Source organism: Ornithodoros turicata, chromosome 6, assembly GCF_037126465.1.
Source record: "Ornithodoros turicata isolate Travis chromosome 6, ASM3712646v1, whole genome shotgun sequence".
Classification (NCBI taxonomy): Eukaryota; Metazoa; Arthropoda; class Arachnida; order Ixodida; family Argasidae; genus Ornithodoros; species Ornithodoros turicata.
This window is the reverse complement of record NC_088206.1, coordinates 63,969,152-63,990,494: the sequence shown is the minus strand read 5'-3', so window position 1 is coordinate 63,990,494 and position 21,343 is coordinate 63,969,152. Positions and strand designations below refer to the sequence as shown.

The 21,343-nt window shown below is 45.6% G+C and overlaps 2 protein-coding genes and 2 non-coding genes across 4 annotated transcripts; 2 read left to right on the top strand and 2 right to left on the bottom strand.

Annotated features, from left to right (window-relative positions):
- Positions 1 to 1,715: 1,715 nt before the first annotated feature.
- On the bottom strand, positions 1,716 to 19,375 carry LOC135397010 (endoribonuclease Dicer-like). Its single transcript, XM_064628298.1, has 23 exons — positions 19,241 to 19,375; positions 18,942 to 19,067; positions 18,542 to 18,698; positions 17,966 to 18,435; positions 16,035 to 16,301; positions 15,492 to 15,698; positions 15,084 to 15,428; positions 14,850 to 15,020; positions 14,630 to 14,781; positions 13,077 to 13,224; positions 12,913 to 12,988; positions 12,101 to 12,240; positions 10,562 to 10,741; positions 9,887 to 10,100; positions 9,673 to 9,818; positions 9,036 to 9,160; positions 8,716 to 8,976; positions 7,529 to 7,841; positions 5,484 to 7,457; positions 4,596 to 4,761; positions 4,345 to 4,420; positions 3,362 to 3,579; positions 1,716 to 2,258 (listed from the first exon to the last, which is right to left on the bottom strand). Exons 2-22 carry the CDS (start codon positions 19,038 to 19,040, stop codon positions 3,411 to 3,413), a joined length of 5,856 nt encoding a protein of 1,951 aa, XP_064484368.1. The 5' UTR covers positions 19,041 to 19,067; positions 19,241 to 19,375; the 3' UTR covers positions 1,716 to 2,258; positions 3,362 to 3,410.
- Trnat-ggu (transfer RNA threonine (anticodon GGU)) lies at positions 12,269 to 12,341 on the bottom strand. Its single transcript has one exon. It is a non-coding gene; the product is annotated as a tRNA-Thr (tRNA).
- A 42-nt stretch (positions 19,376 to 19,417) lies between the features above and the next one.
- Positions 19,418 to 20,717, top strand: LOC135397011 (alpha-ketoglutarate-dependent dioxygenase alkB homolog 6-like). The gene is made up of 6 exons (XM_064628299.1): positions 19,418 to 19,538; positions 19,650 to 19,779; positions 19,880 to 19,926; positions 19,987 to 20,091; positions 20,197 to 20,328; positions 20,389 to 20,717. Exons 1-6 carry the CDS (start codon positions 19,464 to 19,466, stop codon positions 20,659 to 20,661), a joined length of 762 nt encoding a protein of 253 aa, XP_064484369.1. The 5' UTR covers positions 19,418 to 19,463; the 3' UTR covers positions 20,662 to 20,717.
- A 534-nt stretch (positions 20,718 to 21,251) lies between these two features.
- Trnal-uag (transfer RNA leucine (anticodon UAG)) lies at positions 21,252 to 21,331 on the top strand. The gene has a single exon. It is a non-coding gene; the product is annotated as a tRNA-Leu (tRNA).
- Positions 21,332 to 21,343: the final 12 nt, after the last annotated feature.

Genomic DNA, 21,343 nt, shown 5'->3' with positions numbered 1-21,343 from the left:
CTGCTCATGCATAGAGCACTGCCAAAGCTAATGAGGACGGTGCTGTGGAATCACCTCAATGTTTGTGCAAGTGGGGGCGACAACCTTGAGAAATTCCCCATATTCCCATCATGTCCATATATCGCACATTGATCAGTCTAGTCCTCTACACATGATTGGATAAATGTTCACTTGCAGAGCTCTAATGCGAAAACTAAGTTTGGGGGTTATGATGCCCATATCTGGTGCTATTGTGGTGTACTTGGTGTTTCTGGACAGTATTTTGGGGTGATGTTGGGGGGGAGGGGGGGGGGGTTCTAAGAAAATCCCTGGGTGACACCACAATTCTGGGGTTATGTCAACCAGTGACCGTCATAATGACACCCTGTGCCACAATTGAGCTTCTGTACGCAATAAGGGAATAAGTAAAAAAATCCTAAACTGAGAAAACTTTGAGTGAACATTTCGTAAAGTAATTGCAGCTCGGTTTCCTCGAATAAAGCAACTGCAAGGCGTGTAACATGTATGTATGTGTCTACTCTACATGCATGTCCTGTTAGCATCACTTTAGCATCCTGCATGTGACTTAGCAGAAATTGAATAAAATTCCCTTTTTCAATGTAACACCTCATGCACAGGGTTTTCATGCAGAAAAAAAAAAAGTTTTCAGGAGTTGAGCTTTGATGGTGATGGCAAGTAGGGTGAAGTCCCCTCTGTGTAGTGGAGCAGCCAGGATCGGGCTCATCGGGCTGCTAAAGGAGCGCAACCTTGAAAATGATGCACTAGATGACCAGCATAACATGACTTTCTTTGTTATTGTACACGTTTTTCCAATTTCAAACGCTAATAGCGCTGTGCCAACACAGTCACGTTAGGTAGAGAGAACGTGTTTCTCAAGTGGAAGTCGAAGTTCATGTCAGCGTCGTAGGGAAGTTTACGCACACCATTTGTACGTGTGTGTAGAAAAGAGGCCTGAACTGACTGTCCGTCCCACTGACACACAAGCATATCCAGTTTCTTACTCTCCTGTAACAGGCCAATGAATTGCAATACGGTTTTATATTTTCTTTGGCAGGCACATACTTGTATGTAATGTCATTGCAGCAGATATACTAAACAGGGGATAAGTCAACTTATCCCCTTATTGCATACAGAGGTTCAACTAGGAATCAATAGGATGTCAATATTGTTGCTTTCACTGATGAACCAACAAGCATGAAGGACCCAGTGCTCTGTCTGTTGAGAATGCACCAAGTGTACAGAATATGGCTCTGGCATTATTTTGAGCAAACGAATAATGTTAATAAAGAATAATTAGAGCCTGAAGTTTTAGAGTTTAACCAGATTCTTCCCCGAATATGCACCCTAAATTGAAGGTTGCCTCATTGGGATGAAACCCTATTTTTACACGGCAAATTACTGTAATATATAAATAATGAACTGTTTCTCACATGAATGTCATCACTGACTTTGCTGGAGCTGAATTTTACACCAATGACAACGGGCAGTTTCGGATGTCCCCAGCATTAAACAGGCTTTATAGACCACTGACAGCCCTTCAACTCTCAAGTTTCATTTATTCCATATCAGTCGCTCTCCAGGTGCTTTCGCTGGAAACTGCCAGTCCAGGACAAACAGGGTTCGACTGAGCTTTAAAAATGGAGCATTATAAAAAACTAAGCTATTTTATTTTGTGATCTTAGAAGCTCAATTTCTGTACCTAGAATCACAGAAAATATGGAAAAGAAAAATTTATTCCATTAGAACACAATATACTTTTATATATACAAACAACAAAGTAAAATACATTAAAACTATGCCACAGCTGTCATATTTGGCAACATCAGACATAACAAAATCATGAATCACATTTCAGCTGCAAAAATCATCGTACCATCTGAGAACATAATTGTGGAAGAATCGCCAAGATTGTCATAAATAATCTGTGCCATAAAAATGCTATGGATAACAATTACACTACAGCAGCAACTGCTGGAAATAATCTTTTGTACTCCAAATTCACAAAACTTTCCAAACACAAGGCTTTTCATTACTTATTATAAATTCATGATTACTGTCCACAAGTTAATGTTGAGTATGTGGATCTGTTTCTGCTTCCAAATAACTTATGTAAAAACCTGCCTTATTGTCATCATCTTGTAAGCAACTTTGCAACCAGTTCAAGTCATCACAATTTCCCTAAAGGATGTGTAGAATGTGCAACATGCATGTAGAGGCAAACGCTTCTTGGTTGATGACTTGGCAGCATCCACTGCAGTCTGCAAAGGGAGTTACAGAACATAGAAGCAATATTAGCATGGTATTTCATTGGAGAGATACAATGAACACGTTATGGGCTGAATTTTATTGGTCGTGTGGTGCTAGATGATCTACGCTGTAATGCAGAGACGAAGAACCATTACAGAAATACAGTAGAATCTCGATGATACGATCGCAGATGATACGAATTTCGGGACGATACGAATTCTTTTCCGGACCCGGCCGGAATGCCTATTCTTCCCACGTATTAGAGTTCGGATGATACGAACATGTTATCTTGCCTTTACAGAAGATACGAGTGAGCCGAGGATGCGACAGAGGTCGTTCCCCCGTGACGTGAGAGCGCGCGAGTCATGCTGCTGCGTCTTTCGAAAAGGGAGGGTGATCCTCACCACGAACTCCCATACGTCATGTAGCACAATGCAAGCAATGACTTTCCTTTCGGTGGTGGTGGTGGAGATAAGATCAAAGGGATTGAACGGCCCCGAACCTTATCACCTTATCTCTGTTTTGACCCTTTCACCCCCCTCACAACAATAAACCGCGAAGCTGTGTGACATCGCTCTGGTGGAAAACAGCGACCAGAACACGTGGAGGGAACATATCAGGACAACTTGTGGCAACATTACGCGTCACCATTCCGCAAGTCGGCTTCACCTAACACCTGCTTGCTAAAGTCGCTTTAGACCACTGTCGCGCGACTTGCGGGTGAAAAAGCACGTGCTACGTCTTTTGAATCATCTCGCGTATTTGGGCAGCATTGGCAAAAAACGGAGACACAAAAGCGTTACGACCAACCTCTTTCATTGACAGTAACGGAAAATGAACAGTCACTGTCTATTTTCTTGCCATAATTTTTATTTTGGTTTAATTCCTTTGATACGAATTTCGGATGATACGAATTTTTTCCGCGACGCCGTGAGATTCGTATCATCGAGATTCTACTGTAGTATATAAATGAAGTAGGCTCTGCAAGTTCACTTTAACTGCACTGCATGTGGGAGAACGTTCACTATGGCCAAACCCACGAACACATTCACAGTATGCATTTTTTTGGCACATGTTGAATAGCTATAAACAGTGTCTGCCAAACTTCCTTCACCTGTGCAATCCTATAGACATCCTCTTCTGGGAGTGACTGCTGGTCGACACTAGAGGGCAGCCATCTTGTCCTTTTGCATTTGTTTTAGTGCTCGCAGTGCTCTCTTGGCTGCCGTACACTTGGCTATGCGCTTGTTACGACCGACGCCTACAAACCGGCCCTTGCCAAATACTTCCACTCGGATGCGGACTTTCCCTGATAGGGTCATTTCGGCACGCCTGCGACAGAAAGCAAATGGTGCAGTGAGAAAGACCAAGCGTATATGGTTGGTTGGTTGGTTGGTTGGTTGGCAGAAGGATGTGAAGACGCAGCATGCTAGATGTAGAAATGCTGTATGTATTGTGCAAATATAAAGTGGCTTTACAAGAATTTCGGTACGTCAATCGTCAAGGCTGACATCACCAAGGCTGTTTAATGCCTCCTCTTACTCAGTCGCCGCGTGACATATAGATAGAGCCTGATGTTTTCGGGAAATATTTTTCTAAATTTGGGGGCTAAGAATCGGGTAAATAAACGTGCTCTAAATTCATGCAGATTCTGGTGAAAAAACTTCCCGTATGCTAAATTCGGGGAGAAATTGGGCTCAGTTACTCAAACTAACTGTACTGGTTCAGTACAAACGGTGTTGTAACTGCAGTTTCTGCCAAACGAGTTAGTGTGCATTCCCACAGCCGTCTCGGTCAGTGCAATTTGCCGGGTAAAAGTCGTGTTTCACCCTAAAGAGGCAATCTTCGATTCCGGGTGCAAATTCGGGGAACAATCAGTTTAGACCCCAAAATTGCAGGTTCTACATATAAAGCGACAATGTCATCCGCTTCAGCCAATCGCTGCAGGCTTTCTGACTACGTGCGGATGCCCACGCGCCAAAAGCATGGAGGTGATTGGTGGCCTCTTAATGACTACATTGTGTCGTTTATGCGATCAGGCTTCCTTTAATCTAGATGGTGTTGACAGTGGATGATATTGAGATAAGAAACACTCACTCAAACTTGGCTGTCTGCGGCTCAAGCTCCAACAGCTCTCGTATGGGAGATTTAGGCACGTGGGTGCTGAAGTATTCTGTCAGTGCAAAAAAATGGTATAGATGTCACCACAATACAGGGATACACGTTTGACTTCTGCGTATTTCACTCCAGTTAATCAGTCCCTTTTTTTTCTTAATTGCTGGAATTTGGTTTACATTCCTGCTAATGGTAACGTAAGGTTAGAAACAAGTCTGGATATGGTACCTTACCTATTTCAGGCTTCATCATGGCATAGTACACCTGCCAAACTGTGTCCAATGACATGCCACTGTCGAGGTAGATGGCGCCGGCGACAGATTCGAATATGTCACCTAGAGCCTTGGGGACTTCCACCTCTTCAGCTTCTTCACACTCTTCTTCCTCCAAATAGTATTTCTGTAGCCGATGAGATGAGATCAAGTGATATAGGGACATCACAATGCAAAATTCTGGTGCATTATAATTGCAAGCATATGCAGCTTTGCTTTGAAAAACTGCTATGTCTTCATGCAACAGACTAACAGTGAAAGATCATAATTATGTTAAGACGATATGTGAGGATCATGTTCTAAAAGGTGTTTAGCATGAACTTCTTTACTGGCTGCTGGTTCAGGCTCAGACCTCTAACGTTGCTGCAGGTTTTAATATTTTTGTGCTTTATGTTTCTAGCAGTGTTTGCTGAAATGCAACTGGATAAACTGTTTACTATAACTTTTTTCTTTTACTCCGAGCACAGCTTCTTACTGTTTAAGTGCAGTATATTTTTACAAAAATGCACGAAAGCAACACACTTCGTACAACTGCAATCTTTTTATAAGTTACTCTTCTGGGGGACTGGCAGGACATAGATGCACGTCTTTTAGCTTCAAGAATTTTTGCGACTGCATTAGGAAACCCCGAGATACCACATCTTACGTACTTACAGTACTAAAGGTCAAACAAAAATTGGCAAGTGAATAAAAAAAATTATACAAATAAAGTGACCCGATAACTTGCCAACCCCCCGGCCAGCTTTCTAAATTCTGGTCACCTCGTCACGATAAGTGCTATCCTCACCCCCGCAAACCACGCTAACTCTATCCTGCTCTCCTTGACCAGACTCGTAAACATACGGTTACCTCATGATACGGGAAGTCACCATCACTGTGCCTCTTCATTTCCACAAACCGCTGAATCACAGCAAACAACCCTGGTGACACATTCTTGAAGTAGCGATGGAAATCGTACTTCACTGCCAGCGAGGCAAAGAACGTATTGTTCACAAGCGCCGACCTCAAGTCTGTCAGCGTTCCAGGTGAGTGTCTCTGGGGATCCTCGTACAGGTGCCTAGTGATCAAATAGTCCAACACTGCATCACCTAAAAATTCTAGACGCTGATAACAGTCCGTCAGCCTATTATAGTGATACGATGCGTGTGTGAATGCCTGTAGGAGATAAGCTCTATCGCGGAAGTTGTAAGCGATGCGCCTCTCAAATGCATCGTAACCAGAAAGTAGTTCCTCAAGAGCAGAAACACCATTCGGGTCGACGAGGGGGAGTTCCAGGGGACCATAGAGTGGGACGCTGAGATCGTCTGCCACCTCCTTTGCACGCCCGTTCGGAAGGACTTCCAATCCGAGCCAAGACATGAACAGCAACGCAGCGCGCGGTCCGCAAGAAACCAGGTACGCTCCGATGAGGGCTTCCACGCAATCTGCAATGCTTTTATCCGGAATACTGTGTTGGGTGAGGAGATTGTAGGGCACGTAGGGATCAGAGTCGATGACACCTTCTTCCGCCAAGACTTCCTCCAGGTTCCGGACACGGCTCTGGCGTTCCGCAAGCGTCTGGCGTATCTGAGCCTCATTCATGTTCGTGAGGTCCGTAATGGCACCGATGTTCCAATGTCCAGCGGGAAGCCCAGAGTCTATCAGTGCCTGCTCCAGCCCTGGTGGAACGATGTATCCGGGGGGTAACCAATTGTCGCTGGGCTCAAATTTCGTCGCCACCATCAGGCCTCCCAGTTCGCGCATGCGTCCCAGGCGATACAGGTTGAGGTTGCTGATCTGCCTGCTGCGCAGATGAGACAGTTTTCCTTCGTGGACGCTGGGGTGGGCACAGTAAAGATGTGCCGTGACCGCATATTTTAGAAAAGAGTCACCTACGGTTTCGAGGCGTTCCAGGTTGATCCCGTCGTTAGCGTTGGACATTGTCAATGCCTGGAGCAGCACGCTCGGACTGGGTCCGGCATGGTTCTGGAGGTCGGGCTGATCATCGAAATGGACTCTGAATGCGCTCGCGTCACTCGCCTGAACCTTGTCACGATCAGGAAGGAGTTCACCGAATGCGAGTCCATTTTTCTCTCCCGCTGTCTTTGCGGGACGGATCGGAGGTGCCGGAGGCTCCTCCGCGTGTTTGTCCGTTCTCTCTTCCATGTGCTCCGCGATGCGACGTAGAGCTTCCGCGACCCTATTATACTTTGCACTCCACACTTCCGTCTCCGCGTGACCTTCCTTCTGCATCACTTCGAGGTTCCGCACACATTTCTCTCGAACTTCTGCCACCCACTCTTCGATCTTTGGATCCACGTGGGTCACGACTTCTTTCTTCTCTTCTTTTTGAACCTCTTTGGCCTTCTCGGTTGTGCTACACTGCGAGAGCCAGTTTGTCTGTTCTTCTTCTTTCTGCTTTCCGCCCGACTGCTCTCCATCAACGCCTTCTTCTCCACCTTCCGGGTCGGGGGAGCGGCTCCACTCCGACCGTCCGAGTTCGGACCCTTCCTCCTCATCTTCGTCAAAGCTGTCCCATATGTCGTCGTCATCGTCGCGCCGCGTCGCGAGGTCCAAAGAAAGTCCCTGCATGTTGAACATCCCGGGTCCCGATATGTAGCCGAGCCCCGGAATGTCGAGCTCGACGAACGATCCCTCCACGTCCCACTCGGAATCCCAGCCCTCAGCTTCGAAGTTACTGGGAGATCCGTAACGTATCCTGGGAACGGGTGTGGGCTCGCCAGGTAGTTTGGGAAGGGGTTTCCAATCAAAGTTTGGTCCCGACACACTGGTTATCTGTTCGATTTCTGCGTCTGCTAGCTGATCGTCGTCTGGGATCTCGACCTGCGCAATTATAGAGAAAGTGCAAATTGTAAGGGTGAATGTTTCGACGCTACTTTGTGTACAATAGTTACTTTTGAGGGATCAAACGTGTCAATGACGAGATCGTCAGCGTTGAAGGTTGGCGGAGGTGCACCCCACATGCCAGTCGCACCACCTGTTGAGGGCGGCATCATCACCGGTTGGATACCGGTGCGTTCCAAAATTGCCGCCTGTCTCTCCTCTTCAGCCTTAGCTGCCTCTTGTGCCTTCTGGAGCACCTCAGCAAGTGTCCAACCAAAGTCCAGTGTCGGCCATTCAAAGTCTTGCGGCAGTTGCGGCATTCCAACTTTGATGTCACGGGCAACTACTAGGCGAAGGTGCTCCGCAAGAAGCAGAGAGTTTAACCTGCAATGCCAGAACAGATCAGCCAAGCCCTTTACTGATGAACATGGTGGTTCGTTAGCGTTACAGCTGTCCAGCTTCCAGTAAGTAAACGTTTCATTTGGAGCAGTTCATTCCAGTATTTCCAGGTGTTTACCGCTATTGGTACCATAATCAGAGGCCCACGTCAACAGCGTCAAATGAAAGACCATAGATGCAACGATATACATACTTACGGAGGACTAATCAAAACCTTAACCTTGTGACAATGACAGCATGTCTAAGCACAAGAGGCAAAAATTACATTGTTCCATGCAACTGTGGCAGTCAAAATGCAGCAATCTACGAAGCTAAAGTGCAAAACCAGTGAACTGCAACCCAAGCAGCCAACAACTTGGCCCAATATTGGTCCAATCTTTAACCTATATTGGGCTGGTATTGCCAATATTGGGCCAAGACGTTGTGCTGCTTGGGAAGCTGTAAAATGCAGCGTGAGGTGCAACTACAGTGAACTTCTAATAACGGCAATACGCACTGCGCAAAACACACAAAATTCAAGAGTGGAAAAAGAAAAACATTAGAACAATAGAAGAATTGGGTAAGTTAACCCCAGAGGAGAAATAACACAAAGTGCAGGGCACAATGAGGGATAAACAATGTCAATATTTGGACTGGTTAGTGGTACTGTACATCATTAAAGGTGATAAAAGCACAATGAGGGAGCGTTGATGCTGCGACACGCAGCATCAACATCAGTGCACACGAACGTAACTGGCATATTCTACGTAGCGGATGTGTCCCCAACTCTGCACTGTCTTGCCCGTTCTTTTTTTTTTTTTCCTGTCACAACAATAGCAAGAGAGCAGCAATTATGTTGAGCAACGATTGTTGTACCCACCTGTAAAGTACACAGGGCAAGCAAACCGCTTTTCGCCACAGAGATGCCGGAAACGGGTGAATGAGACACAGCTCAGGGACCAGGATCTGCTTCTGTTGAAGGTTTTCCCGCTTAGCCCGTTTCGTCTGTTCGCTGCACGTGGGCAATGTCACACCTTTCCTGTTCACGTAGCGCGGGGTTAGAAGGTTAAGCCGCGCAGACGTGTGGTCCACGTCCAGGAGCGGCTGTTTCTCGTTCATGACGCGGATGTCATATTTCTCCCTGAATTCGAGCCGCACGTGAGTTAGAGCTGTAGCGCGTTGCGCCACTCCATTTCTTACCTGTAATACGCGTCGAACGTCTCGAAACCCGCGTCTGGAAAGTCGCTGCAGGGGTATAGATCTTGGCAGATCTCAGCCACGTAAAAGAACTGCGGTTTGTCTAGATTTCGGTACCAGGGCATCACCTGCAAATGAAATAAGTGCCCAAATGCCGGCGAAGTTCCTCTCAGACGACAGCTAGAAGAGCCAAAGCCACCTAGATACAGAAAGCCTGCGCGCTCGTCGACATGACGTAACAATTAAGAGCCAGCCAATCAGGATCGTGTTTTCAACGGCCATAGCCAATCACGAACGTGCTTTCAGCGGTCGTGGCCATGGGGAAGAACTACCGTCGTCTGCGAATTGTGAATGAACATCCCAGTGTACTAAATGAAAAAACTTGGAAATAAAGCGCAAAACGGTCTCAATCTTTCTGAGAACTGATTTTCTGAAAAGCGTCTTGCACTTTTTGTCCAAATATTTAGGTCTGCAGGTTCCAGGTGAGCTGCAATCATTTGTGGGTTCTTGAATTCGCAGAACGGTGAATCGCAGTAGCAGACGAATTCTGACGCTTAGTTGAAAGAGGGAGAGGAGGCAATACGCAGGTTTTCTCTATCCAGGTGGTGTTGGAACAGCTGTCTCCAATGTATCTACTGACCACCGTGTCTAGATAGTCCTCTTCCCTGAAATTAAACAGTTCACGTTCCGCCTCAGGGACGCGCCGTGGGGCAAAGTTGCGCTCCTGACAGATGCGTCTGACAAACGGCCAGTCGATTGGCTGCCAGCCGGGCTCGTTGCAGCCCGCTAAGAGGTCGTGAAAGAAAAAGGTACTAAAGTGCTGCATCCGAGGAACTCGTGAATGTTCCACTAACCTGTGTTCACTGGGACAACCAGGAACGAACAAGAGTCGTGCTTGGGATTGAACGTCATGGGATATTTCTCGAGCCGTAGGACATCCGTGAACGTGTACCGGTGGAACGTCATCAGGTCGCAAAGTTGGTCTTCGGTGAGCTCTAGGTTGGTCACCAAATGCTCCAGTTTCACGGTCACCTCACCCGAGCGTGTGAAGACTGGGAAACCACATACCTGCGAGACAATATACATAGAACGTCATGTGCTAAATATGAACATGGTGAGCATGAATAACTAGAGCCTGAAGTTTTCGGGAAATATTTTTTTCTAAATTCAGGAAGTAAAAATCATAAACGTAGTACATAAAAACTACATAAAAACTACATAAACGAGTGCTCTAGATTCATGCAAATTCGGGTGGAAAAACTTCCAGTACACTAAATTCAGGGAGAAATCTGGCTCAGTTACTCAAACTAACTGAGCTGGTTCAGTACAAATGGTGATGTAACTGCGTTTGCAGCCAAACAAGTTAGTGTGCGTTCCTACAGGCGTCTCAGCGAGGATAATTTGCCAAGTAAAAATCGGGTTTCACCCTAAAGGGGCAACCTTCAATGCGGGGTGCAAATTCGGGGAAGAATCGGATTAAACCCTTAAACTTCAGGCTCTATGAACAACATAGGAGTCAGTAAACTAACAGGCGGCACAGGTTTTGAGGTGATAAGTCCGAAACCACGGGAGGTGTCTGCCGGATCGTGAATCTTTCGCCCACGTGTGTTCTGCTCTTCAGGAATTGGACAGGTCAGCTTCATGGTGAAAGAGTACAGGTGACAGCGGAGGTCTGTCCTGGGAAATCCGCCTTTCAGCACATCGGACACCTGCAAGGAAAACTACGTTTATGAAGCTGTTTCATTTGTGAGGCTGTTGTAGCCTTGTTTTGGGTCTGTTCTCCTTTTTCAAAAGAAGGGTCACCAGAAGTCTCCTGCTACAGGCAGACAAAAGGCAACGAAATCTTCAATTGAATAGTGACTATGTAACGGAATCGAATTGTACTACATTACTGCGTAACAGAATCTTTTTCTTTTCCCTGACAGCCTCCGTTACTAACCCATATTTGTTTCAGTTACCGTTACCACTATTGTGTGTTTTTTGTTTCTGTTATGTTTCCAGTTCAGTTTTCGATACTGACCCACCCTCTTTTTTTTTCCTTTTCATTTTTTAGTAAGCTTTGAGACCGTGACAAAACTAAATACCCCTAAAAAAATGTTCTCAACTCTATTTTGAGGACTATAGCAATACGTGCAAAACAGACTTTTTTTGACAATGAAAAAATGGCTAGGAAGCAAGCGAGCATTTCTTTCTGAAATATACACACATATGGTTTCTTTGAACAGCTAATACGAACATGGTTTTCATGAATGTTACACCTGCTTGCAACTTGCAGGTCACCATAAGAACAATGCTTCTGCTATTTACTAGAGCTGGGCAAATAGCAAAATTTTCATGGTGAATTGTTTACAGATATTTCACTTACAGTGCAAATCAAATCCGAATCATTTCTTCTGATGGCGGATCGAATTCGAATAATCAGAGAAGGCCCAATTTCGAATAACTTTGAGTATGTCATGGTGAAATGTTTTGTGGTGTTGTGCTCATTAAATGACATTCTGCTCCAAACATGTGAGCCTTTTCACTCAGCATAACATATCGTGAGAGAAGGATCCCTCTGTGTTGTGTATGGTAGACTGCATTGATGGGATTAATCAGATTAGCGGGATTAGTCATTATGTTTCATGCAGAATGCTTTGTGCGCATCTCTTCATTTCTATGTTTACATTGTGAACTTCCTGTGCATTTTTTTTAGAAACTGCACGTATTTCCATCTGTTACTGAACGTAACTCTGGAAGTTGGGAGTAAATTTACTGGGACCTGCAATGTCCAGAGTACAGTGTTGACCATAAGCTCACAAAACTTGTAGACTTTAGTGATAGGAAATTGTAAACAGTGTAAAGTGGGGTTCACCTAATTCATGCTAAATTCACGTGAATGTGCAAATCCTCTCTAAGAATGTGCTCCATAAGACAGAATACCAGGTGCGCTGCCCAATCTCCATTCACGAACGGCAATGCCGAGCCTATGCCTAAAACTTTTAACCGCTAATGCTGGGGGTCACCTTGCACTTGCATAAACAGTGAAGTACACACACACCTATGGTGAACAGCATTTCAAACAATACCCTTTTGTCATAGTACTGCCTCCTCTTCGTGGTACCTGGCCGCGGCGCTCCTGGGGGCACTTCCTCGTCTGGAAACCTGTTTTCAGTCGTGTTTCGCATCGCTTCTTTCCCCTGGGGTAACAGGTTGTCATCCAGTTCACCTAATAGATGAAAGTCACTGAAAAGGTTAGCCAGCTGTAGGACTCGAACCCACATCTTCTGGATTACCAGTCCAGGGCTCTACCAATTGAGCTAAGCTAACACGCCTTCTCAGCGACTTCCTGGGTGCGTCATCTGAAGGGACAAACCAGTCACTCTCTCTCACTCGTCCTCCTTTCACTCTTACATTTTTGCACACTCATACACACATTCATACGACAGGGATCGACGCAAACGGCAAATGTTGAACAGGGGAGAACTGGTGTTCTGAGGCTGTGATTGTCCCTTCAATGTTGTTCCAGCCTCAGAACATCAGTTCTCTCTTGTTCACCTAATAGACATTGTGGTTACTAGCAGAGCCACGGGGGGTTATTATTAAATTAATAAAATGTCAATGTTAATGTTGAGAAAAGTCAAAATGGCTTCAACCATCGCGGATAACATATCCACAGTCCTGCGTCAGAACCCAATGGCTGTGAGCACAGCCACCACCATCGTTTTTGACAGTCATGCACTGCCCCTTTAAAGGAGCAGTAGTGTTTACGTAGTTCAAAGGAGCAGTAGCGTTGCTGTGCAGAGCAGAGCACCGACATCTTCCGGAAACTCCACTGACTGTCGTAATTCTAAAGGAAATGTCGAGACTCTTACGGGTCGGCAAATCCCCCCTTTCTTACCAATTTTGTGAAGCTCTTGGCAGGCCCTGAGTGCTGCAGCCTGCTTGGCAAGAAGTTTGCCTGGCATCACTTCACCCTGCACAGTGAGAAAGCAGAATGCACTTCATCACTTCCTTCGCTATGACAGGAAGCAATGTCTGAAACGACTGCAGATAGCTACATACCACAACGCAGTGCTTCAGAGGGGAGTTGATGGGCAGGCGCAATGAACAACAGTAGGACGGCGATGTGTAGCTGTCTATCCGAATCTCGGTCACACAGCAGGTGGGAGTAAGCCGGGTGAATGTGTCACTTGGAAGTTTTGCGCAGTACCTGAACATAGAGGTCACTGCGTGAGTTACTTTGTGACGATGTTGCTCTGCTCGGGTATCAGTGGGAGTTACAGCAGCGTATTTTAGAGCAGCTTGTCTGTGCAAGGATTCTGATGCTGCACGAGTCATTTCGCAGTAGTTTTTCGAGGGTATATTTTTCAGCTTTTAGTTTTTCCTGGCTATAACATGCCTGCAAGTTCCAGAACATGTGGCCTTTCCAACCTTACAGCGATGTCGCGAAATGGGGTCCAGGGGCTTTCAATAGGCTTGGAGCCTGTTGAGGCTTCAAGTGGAGAAACCATGCGACATGCCCACTCAGCCCACACAAGGCAGCAATAAGGTGGTACTCGTAGACCCAGCATGGTTCCACAGAGGAAACCACACCACATGCGCCTCACGTAAAAAATGTTACCACCTTGTTTGGGAGAGCGGCCAATGAGCTTGCTCCTTGGGCAATAGGAGAGAAGGGGAAACTTGGGAAGTGCGGAGACAGCTCATCTACTTGTGGAGTGTACGACCTGACGCCTTGCTTCCCTATTCCGATGTTTCGCCGCTGTGCTATGTCAATTTCGTCACACGTCCTCGTAAAACGTAAAGAGCCAGTCAATTTGCATTCAATGATAAGTTATGAGGTAGATGCCATATGCAAAATTTCGCTCAACAGACGACAAAAACAAATGAAAACAAAAACAGACAAAAAGCAACAAAACCACCACCAACAAAAAAAAAAAAAGACAAGAAAAACAAATAGCATCTTCAAGTTGGGTATCTGTCTTGGTGCTACGCAATCATGAGCTACGGCAGCTTGGCTGTCATCGCAACGGTGTGCTACTGAGATAAAGGTGGTTGAGGGCTGTTTTAGGATAAGATTAACTGTAATCTGCAAACCTCGCAAAATCGCGCAGAATCAGTGGCTCGATCCCCTCGGCAGCACAAAACTGAGAGCTGTTGACAGTAATGTCACGGCAGTGAAAATGCTGCCCATAGCATTCAACTAGTATAAATAATTAGCTGCACACTTTGTTGAAATATTTTGTACAGTGACTCTGAGCACCACAAGAAACTACGTGATCTGTCCTTTCGCTTCATGACTGATCTCATGACTTCAATCTCAAGGAATGTCACCGTGGTCAGAGCATCACCAAATTTGCTTCCATCCTACTTCCATGTTTAATGTGACAGCCTTTTCTTAGTTACATTCAGGTCCGAACTGTTTTACCTGTGAGCGATTGGATGAGACAACTGTGTGCACATACAATCATATATGTCCAGCTACTTGCAGAAGGCAAGCTAGTGAGCTAGACCCCCGGGTAACACTTGGTGACTCTGGTGTTACCCTTGTGCTGTCTAGCAGACGACACAAAAGGCTCCTGATACGACATACCGAGAGGGCGCTTCCACCTTACCTGTTGACTAGTGCAATCGCTGTCGACATAGTAACTTTCGGGGCCTCTGGTGCTTCTAGAGGTTTGTACAGAGGTAGCAGGCTGTCTGCATAAGCTGGATCGACAACCTCGTGTAGAGTAGTGTCATCTTCGTGACTTCGCTTCAGCAAGATCTACAGCCGATCACCTTATTAATGCCCACGACGGATACAGAAATATTGAAGAAGCCGAGTGACCGTACCTCTTCTGTGACATGACAGTCGTGCAGGTCTTGCAAGAATCGGGCGCTCTCTCTCCGTGGAACCATGACGTAAAAACGTGAATTGGCTGCCTTAGCCTTCCCCTTGGAATGCATGTAGGCATGAAGACTTTCCGGGGGGTCGAATCTCACTACAAGGTTGCATCTTGGAACCTAATGCGAACGACGCACTCATGTAGCGACAGACAGGGACACAATCCCAGAGAGAAAAATCACCTCGATGCCTTCCCCGACGGTTGCCGTGGCGACCAGAAGGTTGCATTCCCGGGACCTAAACTTCTGCAACACTTCTTCCTGCCTCTGAAGCCCAAGCACCGTCTGGCCGACGGATCCTTTGCCGACAAGAAAATTTGGGGTGAGAAAGCCGTACTCGTCCGGCTTCCTGGTTGCCAGTTCGGACAACCACTGGCTAAGGACGTAGGCCGTGATCCTCTGTCGCACAAATACCATCCCGCAGAGGGTGTTGGGGTCGTCCGGTACGTCGAAGCGCGTCGTCTGGCGAGCCACGGTGTTGACCGCCGGAATACCGTCATTAGCCCGTTTCTGGACTTCGACATGATCCTAGAACGTTGCGAGTTTGATGCGGTTAAAACATAACAGTTCGGACATAAACATTCAGCTTACGCCATCTACTGCGTTAGTTGCGTTTTCGTTAGGTGGAGGTTTCCCGGGTCCTTTGCACTCTGGAGGAGGTTGCGGCACTTCAGGAGGAGGAGGAGGCTTGTATTCCTTCAGAATGTCCAGAAGGTGCAGCAGTTGAGATGGTTGATGACTGTCTACACTTGGTGCAAAATTGAACTCTTCAACCATTTCTGCAGACAGTCGTGAAACCTGAGGAAAAAAAGAAGAAACACTTGTACACCATGCACCTCCATAAAAGAGAGTTGCGAAAGAAAAAAGAAAAAACTTCATTTTCATGCATCAAATTTACATAATTTTGTGCAATAAAACACTGATGTATATCTCAGAAAGAGACAAGCATCAGGATATTCAGGGCAAACACAAACCATCCATCTACACTATGTCGATAAAATTAGTATGTTTTTACATCTTATGTTGAGGGAAGAAGTTCTTTTTTTCATAATCTTGATTTTTTTTTTTTTAACCATGATTATGAAAGCGATGGTTGACTCCTAAAATGAACACAAATGCATCTAACTACTATACCTGCTGCAACACAGTGTGCACCATCAACAGTGCTACCCTGGACCAGCTCGGAGCCGAAGTGAGAGAGTCGACGGACCGCGCCACTTCTCCGAGGAACTGCTCGGCTACTTCTCTTCCGCACCAGGGCCCCAGAGAGACGAGGGTGTGACAGAGCTCAGCCAGATAACGCTGGGCTTGTCTTAATGCTTCCCCTTCAGCAACACGGGCCTCCGCTTCCCACAGAAACCCTAGTGTTTCGTCTAGCAGACGTAGCGATGTCTGGAATGCCTGCATGAAATTGAAATCACACGTTGAAACCTGGAGTGCCGAGGACAGTACCAATATTAGAAAGCCAAACATTGCGTTTTGGAGAATTCCGGAGCACATTAAAGGACGACGGAAACGAAAATAGGCTGCAGAGCTATTTGCCTCATATTGCGATGTGTACCAAAACAATCCAGAATTCGACTTAGATTTGCGTATATTAGTTGAAACGCCGCCACAATCGCGATATAAAATTCGGCCGTGGAGCACTCTGAGCCCTCGGTGAGCGTTGCGGCGCCGCCGTAGCAGACCACGGAAGTGACGCACGTTGGCTCTCCTGTTGGAGTTCCTGACTTTCATTTCGCTTCATTTCATTTGGTGTTTCGGCGTACGTCTAATTCCTGCTACGGGGAAAGAACGGAGACGAAGAAGCATGTACGAACCCATCTCTCATAGGTTATATTGTCATCAGACTTCCACGACATCTCCGAATCAAACATCTTCAGGCGTTATTCAGAACTCGCCGTGTTTGTACCGGGCAGCCGCACATGGAGCGCGAGAGATATTTGACGTCACGCGCTCCTCAGATTTTCCCGCAATACTTGGCGCGCTCCATGGGCGATCGTGTCGAGTGGGCGGCCCAGTGCTACCGCACAGCGTACTTGCAAAATACTAGTGGCACCATAATTTTACATAATATTTACACCTTGTTCGGTCCCCTTTTTGCAATGGACAAATTTCGTTTCTGTTGTCCTTTAAAGAATTCCGGGTGGTTGAAATTATACGCACTACAAAGGTATGTATATGTGTGAAGAAGAGACAGAGGAGGCATTGAGCACACCATCTGTATGCCACACCAATGTATACAGGTGACTATGCGTCTTTTTCCACATTCACATGGATGCAAATAACTTGAACGTTCATCCAGCTAAGCTTGTGGCAAAGTACCACAAGCCCTTCAATGTAAATTGGCCAGTGAAAATGAGAAACTAAATGCGAAACATGTCAAATAGCTGTCATGAACTGTTAGCAAGTTACACAGCTATGTTATCACGTCGACACAGTCAAAGAATCACAGCAGACTGAATGAATGTATACAGGGTTAACTATCCGATTTCACCGTGCTCCCGCTGTACACCAGGAACCGCTGAAAACATTTCCAGCAGTTCAAAACCATCTCCAACTCTTGTACAGTGTTGAGTCCGAGTGCATGTAACTCTGTGCAGAATTTTTATTTACATAAATATTAGGTTTAGATCTCGTGCCTTTATGTAAATGCGAGTTAATAATAACTACAAAAAAAACGTGCACTCAACGCTTTTCCGTATGCGGATACGTTTCACGTATCCTGTAAGACAGTTGAGATTGAGAGGTAAGAAAACAGCTGAGAGTCAAGAGTTGCACATACGAGGTTCTGATATGCCTCTGATTGGCACATATCTCGGTACCCAAGCAACGCACACACACCATCACATTGGTGTTCATCGATGTACTCACAGCAGCGACGCATTTTTTCAAAGAATTAGTCGCTGGCAGGCAGTGGACAAATACGCAAATAATCAAAAAGATTTTTGCTCTGAACTTTCAACACATCATTATCCAATCTGACATTTCGACTTTAATATCTACACAGGGGTGGCAACCACAGGTCTTTAACTTGCAAACAAATTGTTTGTATCCGTTCTCACCTCAGATTCCCAATGAAGTCCTTCGTAGACGATCACCACTTCCTTTGGCTGGCTCCCATACTTGCTGATCGCCGTCAGCTCGCTCGCTGTGCATGCTCGACTAGCAAAACTTTTTTCCAACTCCTGGACCTGAGCCTCGAGCAGTGCCGGTTTCTGCTTCTTTCTCCACAGCTGAGGAGAGATGGCTAGGACACGCATGCTTCCGTCATCAATCAACTCGTGCAGGCACTTCAACGAAGCCGTAAAGCGGGCATCTTGCAGCGCGCTGTCACACTCATCTACCACTACAAGATTCACTAGCTTCACGACCTTCCTGTCATCGAAGAGGGTCGGAAAAATGTTGTAAGTCATCACGAGGACATGGTTCTCGGAGAACGTGACTTCAAAATCTTCGAGTGCAACAGGGAAACGAGAGGCCTTGAGATCTGTGTAATCTTCCATCATTTTGACGTGACTTTCCACAGATTTTGCTGGAAAGAAAAGGACCGTCCGGTTTTGACAAAGTGCATGCTACAAATCAACTCTGCTCATAAGTGTTAAAAATGTTTCTGCAACGTGAGGACACAAACTTCTTACCTGATTCCACAAGTATGACTACCCGTTTGCCGCCTTCAGCCAAGCTCTTTCTGACTTGGTATGCAAGCTCCTTTATCAGCATAACCACCATGAATGTTTTTCCCGTTGATAAGAAAACTATGGAATTTTGTCGCTTGGCTGTGTCCAAAAGCTCAACCTAGAAAGACCCAAAAACCATAAATCGGCCACTATGCGACATAAAAATAAATAGCGAGGCATATGAGACTAAAAAAGACGCACACAAAGAACACGAGCACCGAGATTACAGCAAACGTCTGCTCCGATAACTTTGTAATCAAGACATCCTCGAGGTCAAGACTACAGGTTAGCCCTGGCATAGCTGTTCTCTTCCGAAATAAGATATGTATTTCATTGCATTCTATGAGCACTGAACACGAACCTGGTACTCCATTGGTGTAAATGTCTTGGTATGAACATTTTCCAGATAGTGGTGCCTTCTCGGCCTTGGTGGAGGCCCATCACCTCGTTTAATCGCCATTTTATGTCAGTGATCTTCGTAAATCCCCTGCAAACATAATAAGTTTCAACTAATACATTACAAGACTAGAAAAACGGCATATACCGCAATACACGCGCGGTTACAAAGCCCGCACAGAGTTTTACCAAAGGTGCTCTAACACATGCGCTTCTCACTGAGAATCCAAGACCTTTCTACGTTCTTGTTCACTCATTACTTACCTATATAAAAGAAAACGTTTCGTCGAACTGGAAAACTATCGCATGCCTGCTGTATCAAATCTACGAAAGCGTTATGCGATTGAAACCACACGGGGCATGCAAACAAACACAAACCAAACTTTGTAGTATATCCGTCCTTGCGATTGGACCAGAAGAGCACGTGATTTATTTTACCCAATCGAAGGGTGCGGTGGTTACTCGCGATGCACGCTGGGATTCAAATATGGCAGCGTCCAGCGCTGCGTTGTTGCCGACAGAGGTCGATGCCGAAAACTTGTCGAGTTTCCATATAAAAGGCGTATGAAATAATTATTATTAAGAGTTTTTAGCAAGCGCTCAGTCGTGAATATTTTCCAGACTTACTGTTGCCGAAGGACTGTGCATATTTTAAAATTAGTTGCTGTTCCAGCTGCCGGATACTGCCTACTACATTCCAAACTTCATAACAGAGCAGGAAGAGCAGTACCTTTTTGAAAAAGTGTATGATGCCCCAAAGCCTAAATGGGTACAACTTGCTCACAGGCGACTGCAGAACTGGGGTAATGCTGTGCAAGATATGAGGCACAACAGGGAGCAATAAGTCCCAGTAGTCTGTCGTTCGTTCATGTTGTTCAAGAATTATTATCTCTTTCCCTTCAGGTGGCATTCCACATTCCAAAGGGATGATACCTGAGCATCTCCCACCAGTAAGCTCACTTTACTTTTTGGGCTGCATCAAACATTATACCACTTCCCTTGTCTTGCAGTGGTTAGTCGACATCACGAAAAAAGTGTCTAGGCTTGGCGTTTTTGGTACTCATGTTCCTAACCACGTCTTGGTGAACGAATATAAACCGGGTGAAGGTATCATGGTGTGTTCATCCGACTTGCATTCATTAAATTGACTAGTTTGTTGCATAAAGTTCAAGTAATGTTAAGCTAATTCATAGCTATAACGTTTATTGTTGAATATACAGCCACATGAAGATGGGCCTCTCTACTACCCTGTGGTCACTACAGTCAATTTGAACTCCCATGCAGTTCTTAATTTCTACCGTGCAAGGAAACCTGAGAACTCAGAAATGCACAATGGCCAGCAGTCTGCAGAGGTACACAACAGCAATATTTTTCTATTAGCGACATCTAATGCTGCTGTCGTATATTCTCAGGAATCAGAAAGAACACTCATTGGATCTCTACTTCTTCAAAGGAGAAGCCTTCTCATCACAAAAGACAATCTCTATACGGACTACCTCCATGGCATTGACTCCATAGAGTGTGACACAATCGGGGAAAATGTCAAAAACATTGACTGTTGCATGGGTGTCGTGCAGGGCGCTACTCTGCATCGGGATAATCGAGTGTCGCTGACTATCAGAGTCGTTTCCAAGGTGATTGGAGCAAGCATCATGAAAACCCTCAAAATGAATTTATATAAATAGCTAAATATTTATATAAATAGCTTGCCTGTGTCTCAATAAAGTATTTTTCAAGTTTACATTGCACTCATCAGCATCAAGTCAAGAAATGTTTGGAGAAAGGAAAAAAGAAAGGTAAAATTGCTCCCTTCGTGAAACTTTATTGAAAAGCACTGATAGGGCCGCGAACTCCGTATATCGGTTGCTGACGACAGTTCCAAGCGCGGATGGTATAAGAATAATTCATTTTTTCCTGTGTTGATCGTTCCATAGGTCGTCGTCATTATTAGTTTCTTTAAAGTTGTTATGACTTGACCGTAGTGTGTAGTCGATTTAAGTAGAACCCCCACAAATTTCTCCTGGCAGACGACCGCGGCGCCATTTTTAAACTTCCCGCTCCGTAACGGCTTCGTGGAATTATTGTGAGCCCAGCTGAGTTTTACTGGTCGTAAAAGGCGGAAAACAAGAGTTTTCGCTGCAAAAGTGCAATGATACTTCCGATAACGTTGTATTGGTGAAATGTAGTTAGTCGTTAATTATGGAAAAAGAACAAAACGTGACGTCATCGATCATCTGATATACCCGATTCGCGTTTTGAAGTTGTTTTATTCCGTGGTAGCGTGGCCGAGCGGTCTAAGGCGCTGGTTTTAGGCACCAGTCTGAAAGGGCGTGGGTTCGAATCCCACCGCTGCCAAAACTGTTTTAT